Source organism: Carica papaya, chromosome 4 (assembly GCF_054855325.1).
Source record: "Carica papaya isolate Zhongbai chromosome 4, ASM5485532v1, whole genome shotgun sequence".
Classification (NCBI taxonomy): Eukaryota; Viridiplantae; Streptophyta; class Magnoliopsida; order Brassicales; family Caricaceae; genus Carica; species Carica papaya.
Genome location: NC_142312.1, coordinates 31,495,224 through 31,516,364, shown reverse-complemented (window position 1 = coordinate 31,516,364; position 21,141 = coordinate 31,495,224). Strand labels below are relative to the sequence as shown.

General features: G+C 36.4%; 1 protein-coding gene across 3 annotated transcripts; it reads left to right on the top strand.

Annotated features, from left to right (window-relative positions):
- The first annotated feature begins 654 nt into the window (after positions 1-654).
- Positions 655-20,792, top strand: LOC110808896 (dentin sialophosphoprotein-like protein). 3 transcript variants are annotated; one of them, XM_088219016.1, is made up of 12 exons: positions 655-1,199; positions 13,727-13,953; positions 14,313-14,380; positions 14,684-14,758; positions 14,919-15,268; positions 15,497-15,565; positions 15,646-15,734; positions 16,769-19,021; positions 19,112-19,189; positions 19,391-19,502; positions 20,109-20,159; positions 20,281-20,792. In XM_088219016.1, the coding sequence occupies exons 1-12, from the start codon at positions 834-836 to the stop codon at positions 20,329-20,331; spliced, it is 3,789 nt and encodes a 1,262-aa protein (XP_088075142.1). In that variant the 5' UTR covers positions 655-833; the 3' UTR covers positions 20,332-20,792. The 3 variants fall into 3 exon arrangements, with proteins under 3 accessions (XP_088075142.1, XP_021890222.2, XP_088075143.1); XM_022034530.2 differs by having other exon boundaries at positions 20,109-20,210; XM_088219017.1 differs by lacking the exon at positions 20,109-20,159.
- Positions 20,793-21,141: the final 349 nt, after the last annotated feature.

Here is a 21,141-nt window from a genome sequence, read left to right as displayed (position 1 = left end):
TACTTTAAAACACTATTTATTTTTCAAAATTATTACGTATAAAAAAATTTTAGATACGTACTTTTTTTGTTGAATAATTAAAATACATAAAAAATGTTAATAAAATAAAAAAAATTCACTCTAATTTACATATCTCACTCCAGATTACGACATATCATAATCAAGCTCGAGATAAATAGGAGATTTTAAAGAAACATTATAGTCTTTCATCAAATTATCTTATAACGAATAACTATATTAAAAGATTATTATAAATAATTTTTTTTGAATTTTATGTATTTTTAACTCAGTACAAGTGACGTATAATTTAATCATCTAGTAATTTGTTGTGCAATAATAAATTCTACAAATATTGTGATATATAATATCAATAGAGAAGTCACGACGTTATATTTTATGTAAAATATTAAAATATATATTTTTTATTATAATTTTTAGTTAAATGTTATAAAATGTTAATATTCATATCTATTAATTATGTGCAAAATAATTAATATTTAATGGTTAAACACCGCACTAATTAATACTTAATTTAATTTTGACAAAAATAAAATGATTAAAAATTAAATTCGTAAATTAACTAAAAGTATTTTATTTTATTATTATTATTATTTATTTATTTATTTTTAAAAAAAGCAAGCACAAAAGAACAAGCAGTCAATGCTAACTCCCTTCTGCCCCGGTTTTCCCCCTTCTTCCTTCTCTACCTGCTCCTCCGCCTCTACCAAAACCATCTTCCACACACAGAACTACCTGTTTATTTATATATCAGCATATCTCCAAATATATGCCAGATTAATACACCGGGCAGCAAATCAAAGCAAAGCCAAAAAATGTACGGAGGCTCGTCAAAACTCGGTCGAGGAGGAGGAAGGGGCGGCGGCGGAGGCCCTCGGAACCGTAACTCCTTCCCCCCGCCGCCTCCTCACCGGCCTCCCATGGCTACCGGCCGCCTATCACTAGGTGGGTCCTCCGCCGGTCCTCGTCATCGTGGTACTAGCAGCGCCACCGCGCCAGCAGCGAGGGCACCGCCCGCTGTTGAGGAGACCTTCAGCCTTGTGTCTGGAAAGAATTCGTTAGCTTTTGGCATGATCATACGGCTGGCTCCGGACTTGGTGGACGAGATCAGGCGGGTTGAGGCACAAGGAGGCACCGCCAGGATCAAGTTCGATCGTTTTGCCAATAATACGAGTGGAAATGTGAGTTCACTTGCTTTATCAATTTCAGAAAGTGGAGTTGTTGACTTGTGCGTTATCTTCTGTAGGGCAATCCTCCAATTGGGTTTTTCGTCGTTGGGGTTGTTCTTTTGTGTTTTATTTTTTTCTACTTGCTTTTGTTTGATTTGTGCCTTTTTTACGTACTTGTTTGGTTTTCAAGTGCATGTGTTGTATTCACTTCCATTTTCAGTGTTTCTAGTGACTGATTTAGGCTGTTCTACTCCTCTCCACTTGGTGTTAGCTTCTTTGTTTTTCATTATCTGATTGGGGATCCTTGAGTTTGGGTTTTTATTTGCCTGTATTCAGTTGGGTTATGTAATTTTGGTGAGCTTGAACTTCGGTTTTGTGCTTCTTCAGGTGTTTCCTTTTTATTTTCTCCCGTCAGTATTATGGTGTTTACTTTCACAAATTCTATTGAATTTGTGCTATGCTTGTTGGTCTCTTCAAAGTGGGCATTAGCCTAGTTTCATTTAAGCTGGCAAATTGTTGGGTTCTTCAGTTTGTGCATGTGCACTTTTGTTTTTCAAATTGGTATAGCTCGCCAAGTCTCTTGTTATATGGAGACAATTTTATGAATTTTTTCATTTTCTTGAGCTGGTGTTCAATAGGATTACAGGGTTCTTTCCATTATCTTTGTGATATGCATTGTGTTCTTTTGAATTTGAGAGTACATTTTTCCTGCTACCAAAAGTTTGGGATATGTTTAACATTGACATTATAGTGGGGAACTTAGCATATAAGTACAACTAAGCCCTTAAGTTATGCAAATGCTTAGAACAAAAGCAAATGGGAAGTAATCATAGTCCTTGAGTTGTTACTTATGTAGAAGAATTATTAATTTAGTTGAATAGAATTTTCTTTTTATGTATGTCATCCTAATCTATACTGTTTTAATGGTATAGATAAGCTTAGGACTTTGGTAGCATTAGGGTTTTATTTACGTCAAAATTTTTGTAGGGGTTGATTAGGATTTCTAGTCATAGGTTAGGATGAATAAAGTCCCTACAAATAATCTTGTGATGTCTCTAACGAGGACTCATTTTTCAATATTTTAAGAGAAAAAGATGAAAATAATTTAACAAGGCACCAAGTGAGGTGCCACTTGATAGCAAAAAGGAGATTTACCATTTTCATAAGATATCTACAATGTGTCCTTGAGTTTCTCAACATATATGAGGATGACTCTTGGTGAACAGTTTTTTTCCTATGCAAGAGGGAGACGGAATCTTGCAATCACATCATTTTTTGGTGATTGCTTGTGTATAGGTTATGAACCATGACTTATGGGTTACTGGGAATTAGTTGGGTGATGACTGGTTCGGGAGAGGTATTAGTAGAGGGAAGAAAAGCATGAATTTCATTCCTCTTGCTATCTTTTGGATGATGTGGAAAGAAAAGAGCAGTAGAACTTTTGAGGGAGTGAAAGATGACTTTGATAAGATTAAAAATAGATAGTTCTAGACCCTAGTTTTTTGGCTATGGGTGATCCTTTTTATTCAATAGAAGATTTTGAGTTGTCTTACGTTATTTAATCTCAACTAATGTATAAGAATTCCTAATTTAAGTTAATTCTTTAAGTAGGCAAACTAATCATTTAGTTGTCTGAAATAAATTGTGAGCATCAAAGAAAATATTTTGTAAAATATCAACGAATTCCTTGAGCATTACTTAATTAAATGGTGTAATTCATAAAGAAGATTAAACAACCCCATTCGACAAGGGAAAGGACCAGCTTCAAATCCTTAACCTATATTAAATGACCATACTCTCCTAGTTGAAAAGTTAATATGCCTAGTAGGTCATTTGTCTTTGTACATCTATATCTGGTTTTATATGGCACTTTTGTGTATAAGACCATGACTGTTACCTCTAACCACCTTGTGAATATTGATGTTTTGTTTTCCTATGAAACTAGTAAGAAAAGAATATCTTTTTATTAGTTCTTGCCGATATTTGAACTTGTAAAATATGCTTAAAAAGTTTTCTTCATATTGTTTTTTCTTTTTTGAGAGAAAAAGAAGTAATGTCATTGAGAGGCACAATGGGGATTCCGTAATTTCAAACTAAGAAAGATTAGAAGCAAATCTCTAAATCCTCATTGTGAAGGATAAAATAATTTATCGACAAAATACTTGAGGAATGGAACCATGAGTTTCTAATTCTATCAAAAGGGGAACAAACTTCCTCAAAAACTCCAATGTTACTTTTTTTCCAAATGTTCCAGTAGATAGGCATTAGAATAAGATTACAATGATTCTTTCTTTTTGGATTTAGAAACTCTCAAACTCCCTCCCATTTCTAAAAAGAAATGTCCAAAGCTCAATTAATGACCCATAAACAACCCAAGACAGATTGGAAATACATAACTAAACAGCCAAAGGTTGAGCTTGGAGATTTGAAAAGAAGGGTTATTTGACGCAATTGCTAGGGCAATTCAACAATTTGGAGGGAGAGAGGGACTTTCTCGTGATGAGGGAGAAAGGTGGGATTATGCGATGATGGACCTTGCCAATATTTCTTGGTGGAGGGAATTGCTTATAGTTAAGGTTCCAGGATAGTTGGATCAAGGAGGGAAGTAGGAACACCAAGTTTCTTCATAGTTTGGGTAGCTAGCATAGACGTCGCAAGATAATTGAAAAGTTGGGGTTGGATGGTCGAGTTGGCTCATCTCTCTCTTCTCTCCATGTCTGGTCTAGAGTTGGTTTTTTTTTTTGTTGTTTGATCCTTTTTCAGTCTATCCTTCCCCTCCCTCATGCTAGTCTTTGCTCTTGCATTACTTTCAAGTGTGAAGCCGCTTGGCGAGTTCTATTGCGAGAATAATGTAGAATGGGTTATGCTTAAATAAATTAAAAATCATAGTTCTTTTAAATGTAAAATTAAATACTGTTTAGGATTGTATTATTGTAGTTTTGGTAACTCTAGGATCTTATTCTTTTTAGTATTTAGATTTCCTATTTGTTTTCATATTTTCTATTTATATCACTGAGTATTATTCTTAATATTGTTAGTATTAGTTTCTTTTTTGAAATAATTGTTAGTATTAGTTTCTTAATTTTATTAGTTTATTATTTCTTAGTTTAGTCTTATTTAGTAAAGGTTACTTATAGAGCACAATAAATATATCTATAATTTCACTTCTTGAAACAATATTCAAATATTCAATAAAGTATTCTGAACATTATACAATTAAACCCTTAAGCATGATGCTTAAGATTTTTTAAATGTTATGTATAAGAAACCTTATGTGTGATATTTAAGCTTTTTATCCTTAAATCTCTAATTGGAGGAATCAACCCTATTTGTCTTACATTAGAAAAGGGTAAGAGTTTTTGGATGAGAAGCTTGAAAGGAAAGAAACACAAACACTTGCTAGCTTTGGGGTTGAACAATGGGGGAAATTTTCTAGTCCTTGTTGAGCGAGCTGGTCAGTCATGTAATAGAGGTTAGTCCAAAGTGAAATGATGAAAATAATCTAGTATGGCACAAGAGTGAGAGATAGGGTTGTTGGTTCATCTTTGCTTGTTTGTGTTAGATTTTTTTTTTTTTTTACTTTTTTGGTTTAAACATGATTGGTAGTATTATTAGTATGAAACATTTTGATCTTTGCATTGAGAAGAAGGATTTTAGCATCTTTAGAGATGAGTAGAAGAACGGAAGACTGATTGTTTCAGAATTTTCAAAGTCTCCGTCTTTCCATATTTCTTTTGAACTTATGTTTAGGATTATCCAAGAGATTATCTCAAAATGCTGTCCAGTTCAAAGAATTGTGAAAAGGGACAAGGTCGGAAAGGATTCTAAGGGGCATATGATATTGATTTCTTATGTTAAAAAAATTGTGTCATAGAACGTTAGGAATTTGAAAGATTCTAGCAAGCAATCAATAATTAAGGATTGCTTGTCAAAGGAAGCTTGATGTGATTGACCTTCTAAGAGTCTAATATGAATTTTTTTTTCTACATTCTTGGCTGATCAAGTGTGGAATGTTAAGGAGGTAGGTTGGAAGGACCTTGCTCAGGATGGTGCTTCAAGGGGGATTATTATTTTTGTGGAAAACAAGTTTGAGTTGGTTGAATGGTAAAGGGTTGTGCATTGTGTCTTGCGATTTGAAATGTAGACCAGTAGGTTGGTATTGGGTCTTCAGTAGAGTTAGCAGAGAGGGTGGTAGGGAGAGGGAAGTTGTGGAATAATCTTGAGGTGACTCATGAGAGGTGGGAGTTCCGTTGGGTGGTAAGGGATGATTTTGATGTGGTCATTTCTGTCTGAGTCATTTTCTTGGATTTTTGGGGAGGAGTTCAAGGAGAACATCAGTGGCAAGTGTTTACAGTACAGAGGTGGCTCAAACAGTTTTGGTCAAAGCCTTTGGAGAGACATCTCTAATAGCAGCAACTTGGTCGTTGATTGCTCGACTTGGGCTGTTGGCAGAGGCAATAAAATTAAATTCTGGACTGATAAATGGTGCGGTCCCTCCAAACTCCAACACCAGTTCCCTCTCATATATGTGATATCCAAAGGCAAGAATATGCTAATTGAGAATGCCTTCGACACTGTTAATGGCAGCGGTTGGAATATTGCGGTTACTAGGAGTTTGAAGGATTGAGAAATCGAAGAATATGAAAGCTTACTATCTCTCCTAACACCAACTAAGCTTATGGATAACGAAGATAAGCTCCACTGGTCCATTGGTAATAATGGCAGTTTTTCTGTTAAGACCTTCTACCATCATTTGGCTCTAAACAATAGATTGAGAATTCCCGATTTTCCAACAAAAGTGATATGGAACTCCACCGAACCTCCTTTTGTTTCTTTCTTCACTTGGGAAACTACCAAAGAACGGATACTTACCTTAGATAATCTCGTAAAAAGAGGTATAATTCTGGCAAATAGATGCTTTCTTTGTAGAGGAGATGCTGAGTCTTGCAACCATCTCTTACTCCATTGCTCTTTTCACTAACAAATTATGGTCCATGGTTCACGGGTTGCTTGGTATTAGATGGATTATCGCAGGCACTATAAAAGACAAATTAAAAGCTTGGGATTTTCTACACAAAAGAAACAAGAAATATCGACTAATTCCTCATTATTTTTTGGATCATACGGAAAGAAAGAAATAATCATGCTTTTGAAGGTAAAGAGGATAGTTTTGGAAACATCAATGACAAATGGTTTCATTTTTTTGGGTCCATTAGACTTGGACGTCACCTTTGTAGTCTTGATGATTTTGGTTTCATTGTAGATATGCTCTTTGATTTGTATATTTTGTACATGGACAGCATCTCTTTGGTGCCTACACTCAATGTATTTCCTACTCTTTTATCTAAAAAAAAACTTAATTTTATTGGTATTCCTTCGTCAAGTGGGAGATGTATTTGGTCAAATTCTTGTAATGGTGCTTTCTAGAATTTCCATGTCTTTTTTTTAACTCTTTTGATTCTCAGGTTCTTTGTTTGGTGTGTAAATTGTTGTTGTGGGGCACCTTAGATCATTTCTCTTTGTGGTTTGGAAGTGGTAGTATCATGTGAGGAACCTGTACATTTGCATTTGAGAACAAATGGCTTTGGGTTCCTTGGTTTTTGGGATCGTTTTTAAGATTAAGAATTGGTGGGGGAGTGGTGAGACATTTTAGTTTCAAGATTACGAAGGGAGTTTGTGATTTTAAATACAAAGTTAAGTTGTCGATTGAGAAGAGTTAATGCAGAATCCTAAAACCTTCTAGCCTCTGGCACTAAGGAAGAACTATTAGTTTTAGTGTTTGGTATTTGTTTTTTGATCGAACAAGAAATAATATTTGATAGAAAAAGAGGAATATACCAAGTAGAGAACTAGATATCTTCTAGAAAAGAAAAGGAAAAAATGAAATAGAAAACCATAAGGAGAAAGACCTAAAAGATAGTTGGTTGATATCTATGCAAAATAAACAAACGATAATCTCTAAAGTGCTGATGCATTGGTCTAAAGAGATGTAGAAAAAGAATGATTGCCCTATAGTAGCAAAAAGGTGAAGAACTAATCCTTAAAAATCCTTGCATTCCTCTCCGATCGAATAACCTCCAACCAACAAAAAGAGCCCTGGGCCATAAAGGCTTAGTGTCTTTCTTTCCCATGCCATTAAAAGTATAGACAAAAGAAACCCCTCGAGATGAGTCTGAGAAACCTAAGAAACTCTGGAAATATCAAATAATTGGGACCAAAATTTCTAGCCTGAATCAGAATGCAAAAAATAACTATGAGTGTAAGTTGGATGGTCTGACCTTTGCGTCTTTTGCGAGTTATATCATGAGAAGTTCAGTTGGAGGCCTAAGTTGGATGGTTTGACTTTACGTCTTTGGATGAGAGGAGTCATGAATCGCTTGAGAAAGACTTCGCTGAGGAGGAAATTACTAGATGGACTCATGCAATTTAAAAGGATAAAACCTCTAGGCTCAATGGTTTCAACATGAGTTTTCTACAAAAATTTTGGCACGTGATAAAAGAAGACATTGTTGGGCTTTTTAAGGAGTGCCATGAATTTGGGTATTTTGTTAGATTTTTAAGCTTCTCATTTTTTGTCCTCGTTCTAAAGGTTAAGGGGACAACAAATATGAAGAATTTTAGACCTATTAGTTTAATTGAGAGTGTTTATAAACTCATTACAAAAGTGGTGGATAGGAGAATGACTAAGATGATGGATAAGGTGGAGAGCGAGTGTCAACATGTTTTTGTAAAAAGAAGACATATTTTGGATGCGACTCTTGTTGCTAATGAGATTTTGGATGATCTGTTTCACAAGAATGAGAAGGATGTTTTATGTAGGTTGGATATGGAGAAAGTCTATGGTCATGTCAATTAGGGCTTTCTTGATTATATGTTGAGGTGACTGCGCTTCAGTGACAAATGGTGCAAGTGGATTAATTCATGTATCTCTATAGCTTCTTTTGTAGTTATGGTGAATTGGAGGCTGTCATTGTTCTTTAGAGTCTCGAGAGGCCTAAAAGTGGTGATCATTTCTTTCATATATTATTCGTAATTGTTATGAAATGCCTAAATAAAATGTGTTAAAGACTAGAGAGCTGTTATACCAGGCTATCAGCTATCAGGTAGACCCCATGGGAAGGGGAAGTGGAAAAAATATGGATGAGTAGAAATAAATTACAGGATTGTATCAGTTGGAGGGTTGGCACTGGAGATATGATTAGTTTCTGACATAATGCTTGGTTAAGAGGGGGGTTCTTAAAGAACAATTTTCCCAAATATATGTTATCGTGCAACGAAAGAATATTTTGATCTGTGAGTTGTACAGAGCCACTGGGAAGAAGGGAAGTGACATGTGGAATTTATGAGAAACCTCAATGACTCAGAAGTAAACAACTATGAGACTCTCCTCTAAACACTTTTACCATTATAATCAATGAGAGCAACAATAAATGAATTTAGGGACTAAATGTTATAGGGTTTTTCTCGATCAAGTCTTTTTATAATCATCTGATTCAAAATGATGATACGGACACCAGTTTTTTTCCTTTTCGGCAAATCTAGAGGTTTATGCTACACCAAGAGTTGCTTTCTTCGTGTGGGAAGCATGTCGATGGTGTATCCTTATTATTGATAAGCTTATTAGAAGAGAGAAAATATTGGTAAATGATATTTTTTATGTGAAAAAGAGGTCGGAGTTGTGTAATCACATCCTTCTCTAGTGTCCACGTGTATAAATTGTGGACTTTGGCTTATGAGTTATGGAGCACAAGTTGGGTGATAACTAGTCTAATAAGGGAAGAAGTCTTGGGTGTAGAAGGGCATTAGCGGAGGGAAGAAACATGTTAGTCCCATTCTCTTTACTATTTTTTGGGTGGTGTGGAAAGAGAGAAACAAAAAAACTTTTAGGGAAGGAGGAGGGGGGAGTGAGGAGTGGGGAGGGGGGAAAGAGATGACTATTTCCTTAGGGTGAGAGAGGGAAGAAACATGTTAGTCCCATTCTCTTTACTATTTTTTGGGTGGTGTGGAAAGAGAGAAACAAAAGAACTTTTAGGGAAGGGGGAGGGGGGAGTGGGGAGTGGGGAGGGGGGAAAGAGATGACTATTTCCTTAGGGTGAGAGATAAATGGTTTCAAACCCTTAATTTTTTATTAATGGGACATCCTCTTTATTCAATGAAGGATTTAGGAGACCTTATTGATATTTTGATTAACATGTAAATACTTTTGTACATGGGGGACACCGTCTCAGTGCTTGTGAATGAATTATGCCACATAACACGCACCACTAGGGAGAAAGCATGAATCCGCTTGCGAGCTTGGAATAAATAATTAGTATTAGAAATTAACCTATCCAAAATTGTTGTTTAAACAAAAACCTTAACCTTAGATGGAACATAAACTTTCCAAAAACATTGGGTGACCATCATGCTTCATAATCGATAGGTCTCCCCTGTTTCTTCTAATATTTTAATTCATCTTGCTGGTTTATGCCTGAAGGTGTTACCTAGAACAATATCAGATCATTTCCCCATTTACATTGTATCTGAAGGAATCCAATGGGGTCCAACTCCTTTCTAGCTAGACAATAAATGGTTGACAGTTAGCAATTTCAGAGACATGGTGAAGTGTGGGAAAATACTAAGAGTGCAAAGAAAAACAAGTTTTAGGGTTGTGTCCAAATTGAAAACCTTGAAGACGGAGATCAATAAGTGGGCGAAGATATAAGGTCTAGCGGAAGAGCAAAAAACTACTAATCTTATTCATGTACTCGAGATTTTACCTGTAAAAGGGTTCCTGTTTTTGTATATTTTGTACATATTCGAAAAGTTTTGTTTTATTTTGTTAAATTCTAAATTTTTACCTCATGTTTTATATATATAGTTACTGTATATATTACATGAGATGCTAAATTGTATTATATTTTTTATGTATGCATATATATATTTTGTGGGCCCATTGCATGAAATGACATGAGTAGGAATTACGCATTATAACTAGTATTGGGGTGTTATATTGTATAACTTATTGAACCTAAAATTTAGAGGTTGATGTGGTAGGTGATATGGATAAGAAAATTGATTTTTATGATGTGTTGGTGGTTCGAGAGTATCCAGATGTATTTCCCAACGAATTTCTAGGGTTACTTCCGGACCGTGAAATAGAATTTTCTATCAATTTACAAATAGACACCCAACCAATCTCTATTGCTCCTTACAGACTGGTAAGAGCTGAAATGGAAGAATTAAAGAAGCAATTAACAGAGTTTCGAGAAAAATGGTTCATTCGTCCTAGTGTTTCTACTTGAGGTGCTCCCGTAACATTTGCCAATAAGAATGACGGAACTAAGCGAATGGTATTGATTATAGAGAACTTAACCGGGTCACCATAAAAAACAAATACTTTTTGCCCAGGATTGATGATATTTTTTATCAATTGCAAATAGGATGGAAGGCGAGATTGGTTTGTCACAGGAAGATAGTGAGAGGGTGCATTGTTTGCATGTAGAGATTGCTAATAGGTTATAGATGGAGGTGTCATGGAGGTAGAAGGTAAGAGAAGTGGATTAAGGAAAGAGACAAGAATACAAAGTCTTTCATTGTCTAGCGAGCCATAGAAGAAGACAAAATTATGTAGAAGAATTAATTATAGAAGAGAGAAGCAAACAGTGTAATGAGAATCTCAGGGAAGAGGGCAAAAACTGTATGAAGAAGAGTTCAGTAGAACAACAGAGGCTTGATAGGATTCGGTTTCAAGGGTTAGAGGAAGCCAACAAGATTGATATTGAGAAGGAATTTTTTGAAGATGAGGTTTTAAAAGGCCTTAAGGAGTGTAACGGCGAGAAAGCTCCGAGACCCGATGGCAGAGACTTTTGTAAAACTGTTGAACTCCACCTTCATTGTCCTTATTGCAAACATTGCAGTAGCAAAGAACATCAAAGAGTTCAGACCTATTAGTTTAGTGGGCTGCATTTACAAGTTGATCGTGAAAGTATTGACTAAGAGAATAACCAAGGTATTGAGTTAGGTTATAGGAGGTTGCCAACATGCTTTCGTGGAGGGGAGATAGATTCTGGATGCAGTTATGATGGTGAATGAAGGCTTATCTTCTTTATTCAGGTCAACTAGGGGTTTGAGACAAGGCGACCCATTATTCCCTTTGTTGTTTATTGTTGTTATGGAGGCCTTGTGTAAGCTGATTGAGAAGGCTAAGGAGGTGGATTTGTTGAGAGGCATTCAAGTGGCGAGAGAAGGTAATCAGATTGAGATATCACATTTGTTCTTTGCGGATGACACTTTTATTTTCAGTCAGCAAAAAGTGATAATGATGATGTTAGATGTGTTTTATTATGCTTTCAGGCCATCTCTGAGTTAAATATTAATTTATCTAAATCCAAGATGGTGGTCCTCTGAGACATGTTAAATGATAATAGACTTGTTGGGGTGTTCGGGTGCAAAATAGCAAAGTTGCCCATTAAATATCTCAATAGTCCCATGTGATCAAAACATAAGGATGGGAGAATCTAGGAACCAGTGATTAATATGTTCGAGAAAAGATTGGCGATGTGGAAAAGAAATTTGTTGTCAAAGTGGGGTAGACTTACGCCCATCAAAAGCACTCTTTCAAACCCTTCCATTTGCTACTTGTCTTTATTAACTGTGCCTGTGAAGGTGGCCAAGAGGCTTGAATTTATCCAGTGCATTTTATATATGGCGACGACGAGGGTAAAAGAAGATATCACTTGGTGAAATAGAGTGAAGTTACCTTATGAGAAGGGGGGTTTAGGAGTGAGGTCTATAATTGAGATGAATATGGCACTCTAAAGAAAATGGCTTTGGAGATACCGAAACGAAGAGAATTGTCTATGGAGGAGGGTGGTAGAGGTAGACGGGGTTCTTGGAGGGGGAAGAGGATGGCAAGGGAGTTGGGGAGACTATATGGCCTGGGCTGTGGAAGAACATTTGGGTGAGAAGTCAGTTTCTTCAAAAGTGTGTCATATGGAAGGTAGGCAGAGGTAAGAAAGTTCTCTTTGGGCATGTCATTTGGTTGGAGGAGGGTAGGCTGAAGGATCAATGGCCACAGATCTTTACCATTGCTCAGACAAAGAATACGATGATCATGGATGCCTATGAGGGAGATGAGTTAAGGAGGGAGTGGACGGTTAATGTGACGAGAAATATTAATGATTGGGAGCTAGAGGAATATGAAGCGCTGCTACAACTTCTTACTACTGCTCATTTGAACATTAATGGGGACCAGCTCGTGTGGACACTGGATGAATGGCTCATTCACGGGCAATCCCTTGTACAATCATTTAATGAATAGAGGCGACATGGAGAGGCGGTCTTTTCTGGTCAAGCAGATATAGGAGGCAAAAGCACCACCTAGGATTGCTTTTTTGTGTGGGAGGCCAGAAGACAATGCATCTTGACTATTGACAAACTAATGAGGAGGGACATAATTTGGGTCAATAGATGCCTCTTGCGTAAAAATGCTGCGGAATCTTGTAATCACATTCTCCTTTGGTGCCTGGTGTCATATATTTTATGGTCTATGGTGTATGGTTTGCTTGGGATCAATTGGGTCATTGTTGGGTTGGTTAGGGATGAAATCGGAGCTTGGGAGACCTTATGTAAAAGGAAAAAATTTGCTAACCTAATTCCTTTGACCATTATTGGGGTTATTCGGAAAGAGAGGAATAGTAGGCCTTCGATGGGGTGGAAAGGGAGATTTATAAATTTAGGGATGAGTGGTTTCATTATTTTGGTTCCCTTTTCCTGGGTCATGATATCATTAGGGTAGAGGACTTTGATTATATAGTTGATGCTTTGACAAACTAGTAAATTTTTTTACGTAGGTGGTACCCCACTACCCTTTGGTATCACTGATTCTTTAATACATCTTTTACAGTTTTACTTTGAAAAAAAAAGAACCACCGGGTGAAAACATGCATCGTGATCTATGAAGCTGAGTAGTTATACATGCAGTATCACATGTTTATGTTATTGGTACTTCATGGTACTTGCATCAATAGTTATCCAACACCAGCAATTTATGGTTCGATTTTTGTAAGGATGTTTGGTTGTTAACCATTTGTATGAATAGCAATAATACTTGGTCGTTTGTGTTCCTTTCCTCGATGGATTTGTTATTATACATAGACATTTTCGTTTTGGTCATTGTTGCCCAAGGATACTTAATGTAAAGAGAGCATTTTGCGGTGCTGTCCATGATGGATGATGCTTTTGCTCTTTATCTGGTGTAACAGACTATTTCTTGGTTTTATTTTTACTTTTTCTTCTTAAATTTTCATCATGATTTCATTCAAAAAAAAATTTTCTTGATGATATCCTATCTGTAAATTGAAGAAAAATTTAATTGAATATTATATTCTGGATCTTGTAAACTGTCGACTTTTCCATAATATAGTTCTCTTATTTGCAATTGAGATTTCAATTCAACTGTGTCTACATGGGCCATATGCTTCTCTCATGTTGTAATGCATACTTATATTGGTTAATCTTAGGCAACTGAAGGTTTAATTGGTTCATTATCATATTAGGTTATTGATGTGGGTGGTAAGGAGTTTAAATTTACATGGTCACGGGAATTAGGTGATCTATGTGACATATATGAAGAACATCAAAGTGGTGAAGACGGTAACGGGTTGCTTGTTGAATCTGGGTGTGCTTGGCGCAAGTTGAATGTTCAAAGAATCTTGGATGAGTCAACTAAAAACCATGTTAAGATGCTGTCAGAGGAAGCTGAACGGAAGACTAAATCACGCAAGTATGTTACTAATCTCAAATAGTTTTATATTAAGTGTGCCTGGAATAAGTTTATTTCTTAAAATTATAGTTTTTCCATAATTGTCGTACTCTCTGGTTAAGCTGCTTAAAAATATTTTGCATTGAAAAAAATTTGGTTCTTTCTTTCACTTGGTACTGTTAATAAGAGTCTTTGTTGGTACTTCTCATTGATATATTTAGCTGCAAAGTTTTTATGATGGTTTAGTGCCAAAAACTTTTAGATCTTTGATTAGCCTTTTGTTCCTAGTGGTAGAGAAATGATTAAAAGATTTTGCTGTTAAGTAATTTTCTTATTTTTATATTTCAATTTTTTTTTTTCTTATTTTTGCTATGTGATAGGGCCATTGTGTTAGATCCTGGGAACCCATCCATGAAGAGTCAAATAAAGCAATTGGTTGTCGTTGAGGGTAAGTTCCTAATTGGGATGGTTCGCTGCTTCCTCGTTTTCATGTTATCTATTTGTTTTCAGTTACTAGGAGTATAAAAAGTTACTATAAGTGTGATACTCTCCTCCTTGGCTTTGTTGAGAATTAAGAATTTTGGAAAGGAACTTGTGGTTTGTATCAGCATGATGAAGATCGCTGGTTGCTATTAAATGATTCGTCAAAGCTGACATTGCCCTCCAGAAATTTCCTGAGGGAAACTTGTTGTATCTTTATGAATTGAGATTTTAAGTTGAAATATCCAGTTTCTAACATACTTATTTCCAGCAAATCCTTGGAGAATGCCTTTTAAACAAAAGAAAGAGCCTCCATTCAAAAAGCGGAAGGTTGATCCACCTCAAGGTACTTGAATAAAATTCTGCTCAACAAGTCAGACTTTAACCTGTCTTTATGTTCAAATGTCTAAAAGTAAAAGGAATTTCAAAGACATTTGAATTTTACTCCTGCTTTTGTCTTGATACTTGGGCAATTTTTCAGTTCCTCTTGTTTTGCTTCTGTTTAGTTGGAGTACTCCCTAAATCTGCTCACAAATCTGGATTAGCTTCAATTTCTATGGCAAAGGTTAGACGTGCAGCATCACCTCTACCATCACCCCCTGAGCAATCTGCTGCTCCAGTATCTCCTGTTGGCATTGGGAACATCACTAAGAGTCATGAAATCGATGAGGAATCACCCGTGAAGGTGAAGAGCAAAGAGAATGCTGCCAGCGCTGAAAAAAATGCCCCTAACAGGACTAATAGAAAAGTAGGGGAGGTCTCTGGGGGCAAAGTGAACCTTGGTTGTAAACCTGTGGATTTGCCGAATATGCTGATTACTCTCCTAAAGGAGCACCCAAAAGGGATGAGGTTGAAGGTAAGCACGGGGATAAGCTGTCTTTTTCTTTTTTTATAAAATTTCTATTCATTTTATAACCGTAAAGCAGTATTTTCCATAAGTTTTTTTTTTGGCTCAATTTCCATTATTTTTGAAGCCTTCTTTATATCTAACTTTCTTCACTCTATGCTATGTGGGTCTCTCTTTATATATATATATGTGATATATATATATATATATATATACTACCTTTTGTTTTTCTCCCAGGATTTGGAGAAAGCTGTTGGAGATGTGATCCCTAATTCTGCAAAGAAGCTTGAACCAATCATAAAAAAAGTAAGTGGTGGAAATCCTTGATGCAATTCTTTTGAGAAAAGAACATGATCTTATGCATTCTTATTTAATCTTACTATCAGATTGCAACTCTCCAAGCTCCAGGAAGATATTGCTTAAAACCGGGAGTGGAATTGGACAGCTTCAAGAGATTTTCATCTGAAAGTGGAAGGTAGCTGCCACTTTTAAGCAACAAACTAGCCTAATCCTGTCATTTCTGTGCTAAGTTTATTTGATCTTTGTCTTCTTTTTTCTTCTTCCTGTCAGTTCGTGTTGTTTTCATTTGGGGTACAGACCACATGTGTCCTGTTCATTTTACCTTGTTGCTATGTTTTAAATATTAATGAAGGTAATAACTTGAAAAGCGATAAAGAACTGACAGACCTCGTCTGTTAGGAAGATTCAGGTGAAAGTTTCATGCAACACAGCTGCTGCTAAGGTTGCGAAACTGCAAATATTAGATGTAGGAGGATTATTTATTTATTTATTTTGCTATAGATATTTCACACTGGAATCTTGGAGATGACTTTGTTTTCAGCCTTCTCTTATTCAAATATCATGAAATGCGAAGGATTGAATTGTTATATGCAATTGCTTTTAGATACTGGTTAATGCTTCATCTGCCTTTTTTTTTCTTTTTTTTTTCGGCCTGGAATTCTCAAAACTTTGAGTTTTCTTCTCTCGTTTGATGCAGTTCCTTATCTATTCCATCGAATTTGTTTTCAGATCTCTTGCCTTTATGGTTTACCTTTTGTGCTTAAGCTTTATCCTTTTGGCTTCCTAGTGTACTTTTTTAATCTTCAAAAATATTTGTAAGCTAGGTACTGCTTTTGTTTGCAGTGGTCATCCTTGTATCATGTGTCTCAATGATCCTGTAAAATACATGTGTCTGGTTATATTCAACTTTGATGTGGCTACTTTTCATTAAACAGAGGACTTTGAGGCTTTGATGATGTCTCAGCTTCTAGTGGATTAGGGACAATTGGTTTCATACCTTGGCTATGACTTGGATCATACTATTTCCAATTAAGAATAGGAGAAGAAAGAAAAGGTTTTTAAAGACCAATTTTTTTAGTAGGTAAAGAACATGTTTTTGAAATAGTCTGCTGTAGTTGATCTGAAGATGTTACCTTTTTGTTGAGAAAATCTATATATATTTCTGTATATACATGCCATGTTTGTGGTAATAATGCATATCTTTTGCAGCTCACCTGAGGACAACAATCGCCAAACCCCTGATCCTGAAAAGAATCATGATCAAGTGCCTGCTCAAGTACCAAGCTTTGTGGAGAAAGTTCCTGTTGCAGATTCAGAGGAGCATGCACTAGCAAGGCCTAAACGTGGAGAAGAATCAAATATATCACAAAAGAATGATATCCAGCAGGATTCACCTGATTTTTTTGGTGAGAAAAAGGTCTCTGACAATAGTGATGGGCAGGCAGGAAGCTCTAGTGATAGTGGAAGCTCTACTAGTGAAAGTGACAGTAGTGATAGCGGAAGTGATAGTGGAAGCCACAGCAGAAGTAGAAGTAGGAGCAGAAGCAGAAGCTTAGTTGGGAGTGGAAGTGGAAGTAGCAGCGACAGTGATAGTGATGCTTCGTCCAACAGCAAGGAGGGATCTGATGAGGACGTGGATATCATTAGCGATGATGACAAAGATACCAAGCATAATTTACAGTCAACAGATCTGGGGTTCTCAACATTGAGTCCATGGCAAACCAATGATGACAGGTCTTTTCAAGAAGAAAGGCATGAGGGTCATGGGTCTGATGCAATTGACATTGAGGGTAATGGATCTGATGCAGTTGATATCGATGGACATGAATCTGATGCAGTTGATATTGATGGTCTTGGATCTGATGCAGCTGACATTGAGAAAGACATGGCAGATAATGAACGAGAAATTGAGATGGCTGTAGATACTAGTCTGGTTCCGAGAAAGGATGGAACACCTTTGGAAGGATTTAAACCCTTCACCTCTGCTCAAGATGAACTGCAAGAGCGCCAAAATTTTATAGGAAATTTGTTTGAGGACATAGAAAATATTAATAGTGCTACCTTCAGGCCTGAGCAATCAGACAGTTCTGAGAGGGCATCTAAAAGTAAATCCAAAAGGGGAACTGATCTGAATCAATTTAATGATAGATCCAGAAAAAGGAAAAGATTAAAAGCTGAAAAGCCTGAAAGCTTGAGTCAACCACCTATTTCTGGGGATAAAGATTTTGATTTCTCAGAGAGTGGATACAATTTATCTCCTAATGGACTCATTGAAGACACTTATAAGTGTTCTGCCAGTCAAATGAACAGAAATAACAGGGAAGGAAATGCTAATTTTGGCACAGAAAGAAACCAGATATTGTCTGGAAAATCTAGTCCTGATCTTAAGCAATCAGGTCGCAGGGCTTCTGACCAAAGTGCACGAGCAAAGGCTCCAGATACAGGAGAGAGATCGGACAAACATTCGGAGGGATCTGGGCATGGTCGTAAAGGTTCTGAAAAGAGCTTTCACATCCAGGAAGGTTTTCCTGTTCAAAAAGAGAAGGCCTCTAGGGACGCTCAGAAAGAGGACAACTCTGTGAAGGAGAAAAGAATTTCAAGAAACCAGAAGGATGCTAGTGCTGGAGGCAAACATGCAATGGCTTCAGACACCCATCAAAGAAAACATGGTGAAATGGTTGGAAAGTTCAAGGAGGCCTTGAATTTTCCAGGTTTGGTCATGGGGTCTTCGCCACAGGATAACAACATAATGCCTCTAGATAGATATCCCATTAACGAAAGAAGTATGCTCCAAAGAGAGTTCTCAGACTTGGAGTTGGGTGAACTTCGTGAACCATTGCCTGAGGAAACACTCGGTAAGAAACAATTTGAGAGGAAAAATTCATTCAGGAATTCAGGAAACAAGCCAAGCAATTCAGAGAACAATACTTCTGAGTTAGGCAAAGGCAAAACTGTTGGAAAGGTGGCTTTTGATATGGGAAAGCCATCCCCGCTAAATCCAAGTGTTGGGGCTAAGAGGACCCCAGAACATCATGTTGAAAACTTGAACAGATCTCAACCTGTAGTTGCACAGCCCCAGCACCAATCTAGAGTTGATAATGTAGAAGTTGGATCACATTATAATAAATTGGCGGATGCAAGTAGGAAGTCTAGGCAAAATGAAAGTGGAATGAAACAAGGAGTCAGCCTAGAAGGTTATGGTGAGAGCCATAAGAAAGCACCTATGAATGGACAGCATGACTCAAAACGAGGACTGATTTCTCACTCCATGAGGGAAAATAAAACAAATGCATCTAATCCAATGATATGCTTGACTAATGGACGGAAGAATGTTAGTTTGATAGAGGGAAATGATGGTGGTCAAAAGAAAAGAGAATCTTCTCCAGATGAAGACAGTTCTTCGTATCTAAAGTATGAGAAAGATGAGCCTGAGCTCAAGGGACCAATCAAGGATTTTCCGCAGTAAGTAGTCATAATCAGCACTTATATGAATTTATCTAACTGCAGATTTATGGTGTCTGATGTAACTGATATGTTGTCCTTTGTTGTTAGGTATAAAGAATATGTGCAGGAGTATCATGATAAATATGAAAGCTACTTCTCTCTCAACAAGATTCTGGAGAGCTACAGGTAGCTGTGAACTCTTTAGATGTTATTGCTTTTCCAGAACGTTTGATGAACTGCTATTTTAGTTGTTGCCTAGGATTTTGCTAAATGAAATGATCTTTCTATCTTCGTCTCTCTATTTCGCCATATATATGATTATCTATGTATTTTCTTTCTTTTTCTAATTGTTTTAAGTGATAATCAGCTTATACATGTTACATGTAGGAATGAGTTCCAAAGACTGGGGCAGGAACTTGAGTACACAAAAGGCAGGGATATGGAGAAATATTATAAAATCTTGGGGCAGTTGAAGGAGTCCTATCATCAATGTGGGGAGGTATGTTTTGACCTATCCTCTTATAGATTCCCTAATTTTTTTAATAAAATGTTGTGTTCATGCCTTTATTGATGGTTCTGTTTAATTAGTTGGAGCCAATAACTTAGTGTTCTTCTATGGTAATCTAGATCACTTCAACTAGTGACTAGAATTTGGAAGCTTATAGAAGTTAGGAGTGATAACCTTGCCTTGGCAGAGGATTTTATTTTTACAGAGGATTCTATTTTTATGAGGGATGAGGATAGAAACAGGTTAACATGTGTAAGTGAGTTTCAAATAGATGGATTATGTGATCGATAAGAAGAATTTCCGATTAGATATCTGCAGGACAAGCATGGACCAGCTTGGATTGGATGGCAAGTATACTGCTCCTGTATGAGATTCTTGGCTTTTTCTCATTCGGGAGTATGAGAAAATTTTATATATTTTTGAAATATGAAAAAAAAAATTATATTTTAGTAATGATGAACAAATTTCAGCATGGGTTGGGTCATGTTCCTGGCATTTAATTATTTATTGAACTGATATCTTTAAGGGTTTTATGGAAATTAAGTGAGCATTGCTGTTGAATTTATATTCTTACTCGAACAGTGTTTTGATTTGTAGAGACACAAAAAATTGAAGAAAATCTTCCTTGTGCTTCATGAAGAATTGAAGGTGGTTCAACCAATTCTACCTGCTTCTTACTATTTGATTGCTGATAGCTCTGTGAGTTTCTTATTTTCTTCTGAAGTCTCTTTCCATTGATGCTGATGTCAATTTTCTCCTCTTATTGCAGCACCTTAAACAGCAGATTAAAGACTATGCGCTGTCATATGCAAAAAGCTGATAGTGCTTTTTATAGTGCTTTTACACGAGATGCCAGAGATGACCCTCCAAAAGTTGGTCGAATATTTCTGCTTCTGTCGGGGCCAAGGAATGTTTATTGATGTTAGTGTTGAATGATCAGAGCACGTGTAAATGATTATAGATTATTCAAACCGGAGGGTAGATTCCTGCTAACGTGTCTTGACAACACAATTTGTTGGTCCATGGGGCATCGAGTATACGCACTTGGGGTTCTTCTGACTCGTGCGTAAGACGTGCAATGTACTTCCAGCCCCAAATTTTGTTGTAGAGTCTTGGGCATTGTTTTGTTGCTGCACTGCTGCAACCATGCAAGCCACAAATTTTTGTGACATGTGTATAACAAATTAAAGATGGAAATGTAGTTAAATATGTTGTGATGATTCTGTAAATTGTTTTGACTTACGAGCTAGAATCCAATTGAATCTCTTGTACTTTTGTACATTTATCTTTCCATTAGTGAATACTAAATATGATTTATCACGGGTACATAACTTTTACATATATTTTTCTATTGGTGTGGTTAGGAACAGGTAGAAGAACGGCGATAGAGAACAAAATTAGCAGTATGTCTTAAAGCCAAACCGCAAAGCAATTTGATGGAACTTAATTATGTAAATAATTTTAGACTTTGGTTGACACAAGCTGGAATGGTTGTGGGAGACCTTAACATGATAGAAAAACGTAGTTTTCTTGAACGGAAAACGTAATTGTGATAAAGATTACAAAACTAAAGTTTATTGTTAAGTTTTTAAACTATTCTCAATCATAAGATCACGACTTCGTGATATTT

Bases quoted from the DNA above. Each gene is read 5' to 3' on its own strand.
- LOC110808896 (XM_022034530.2), top strand. From the start codon at position 834: ATGTACGGAGGCTCGTCAAAACTCGGTCGAGGAGGAGGAAGGGGCGGC. The intron at 13,954-14,312 runs GTATGTTACTAA...GCTATGTGATAG, and splicing joins CGGAAGACTAAATCACGCAA to GGCCATTGTGTTAGATCCTG. The intron at 19,503-20,108 runs GTATGTTTTGAC...TTTGATTTGTAG, and splicing joins CCTATCATCAATGTGGGGAG to AGACACAAAAAATTGAAGAA.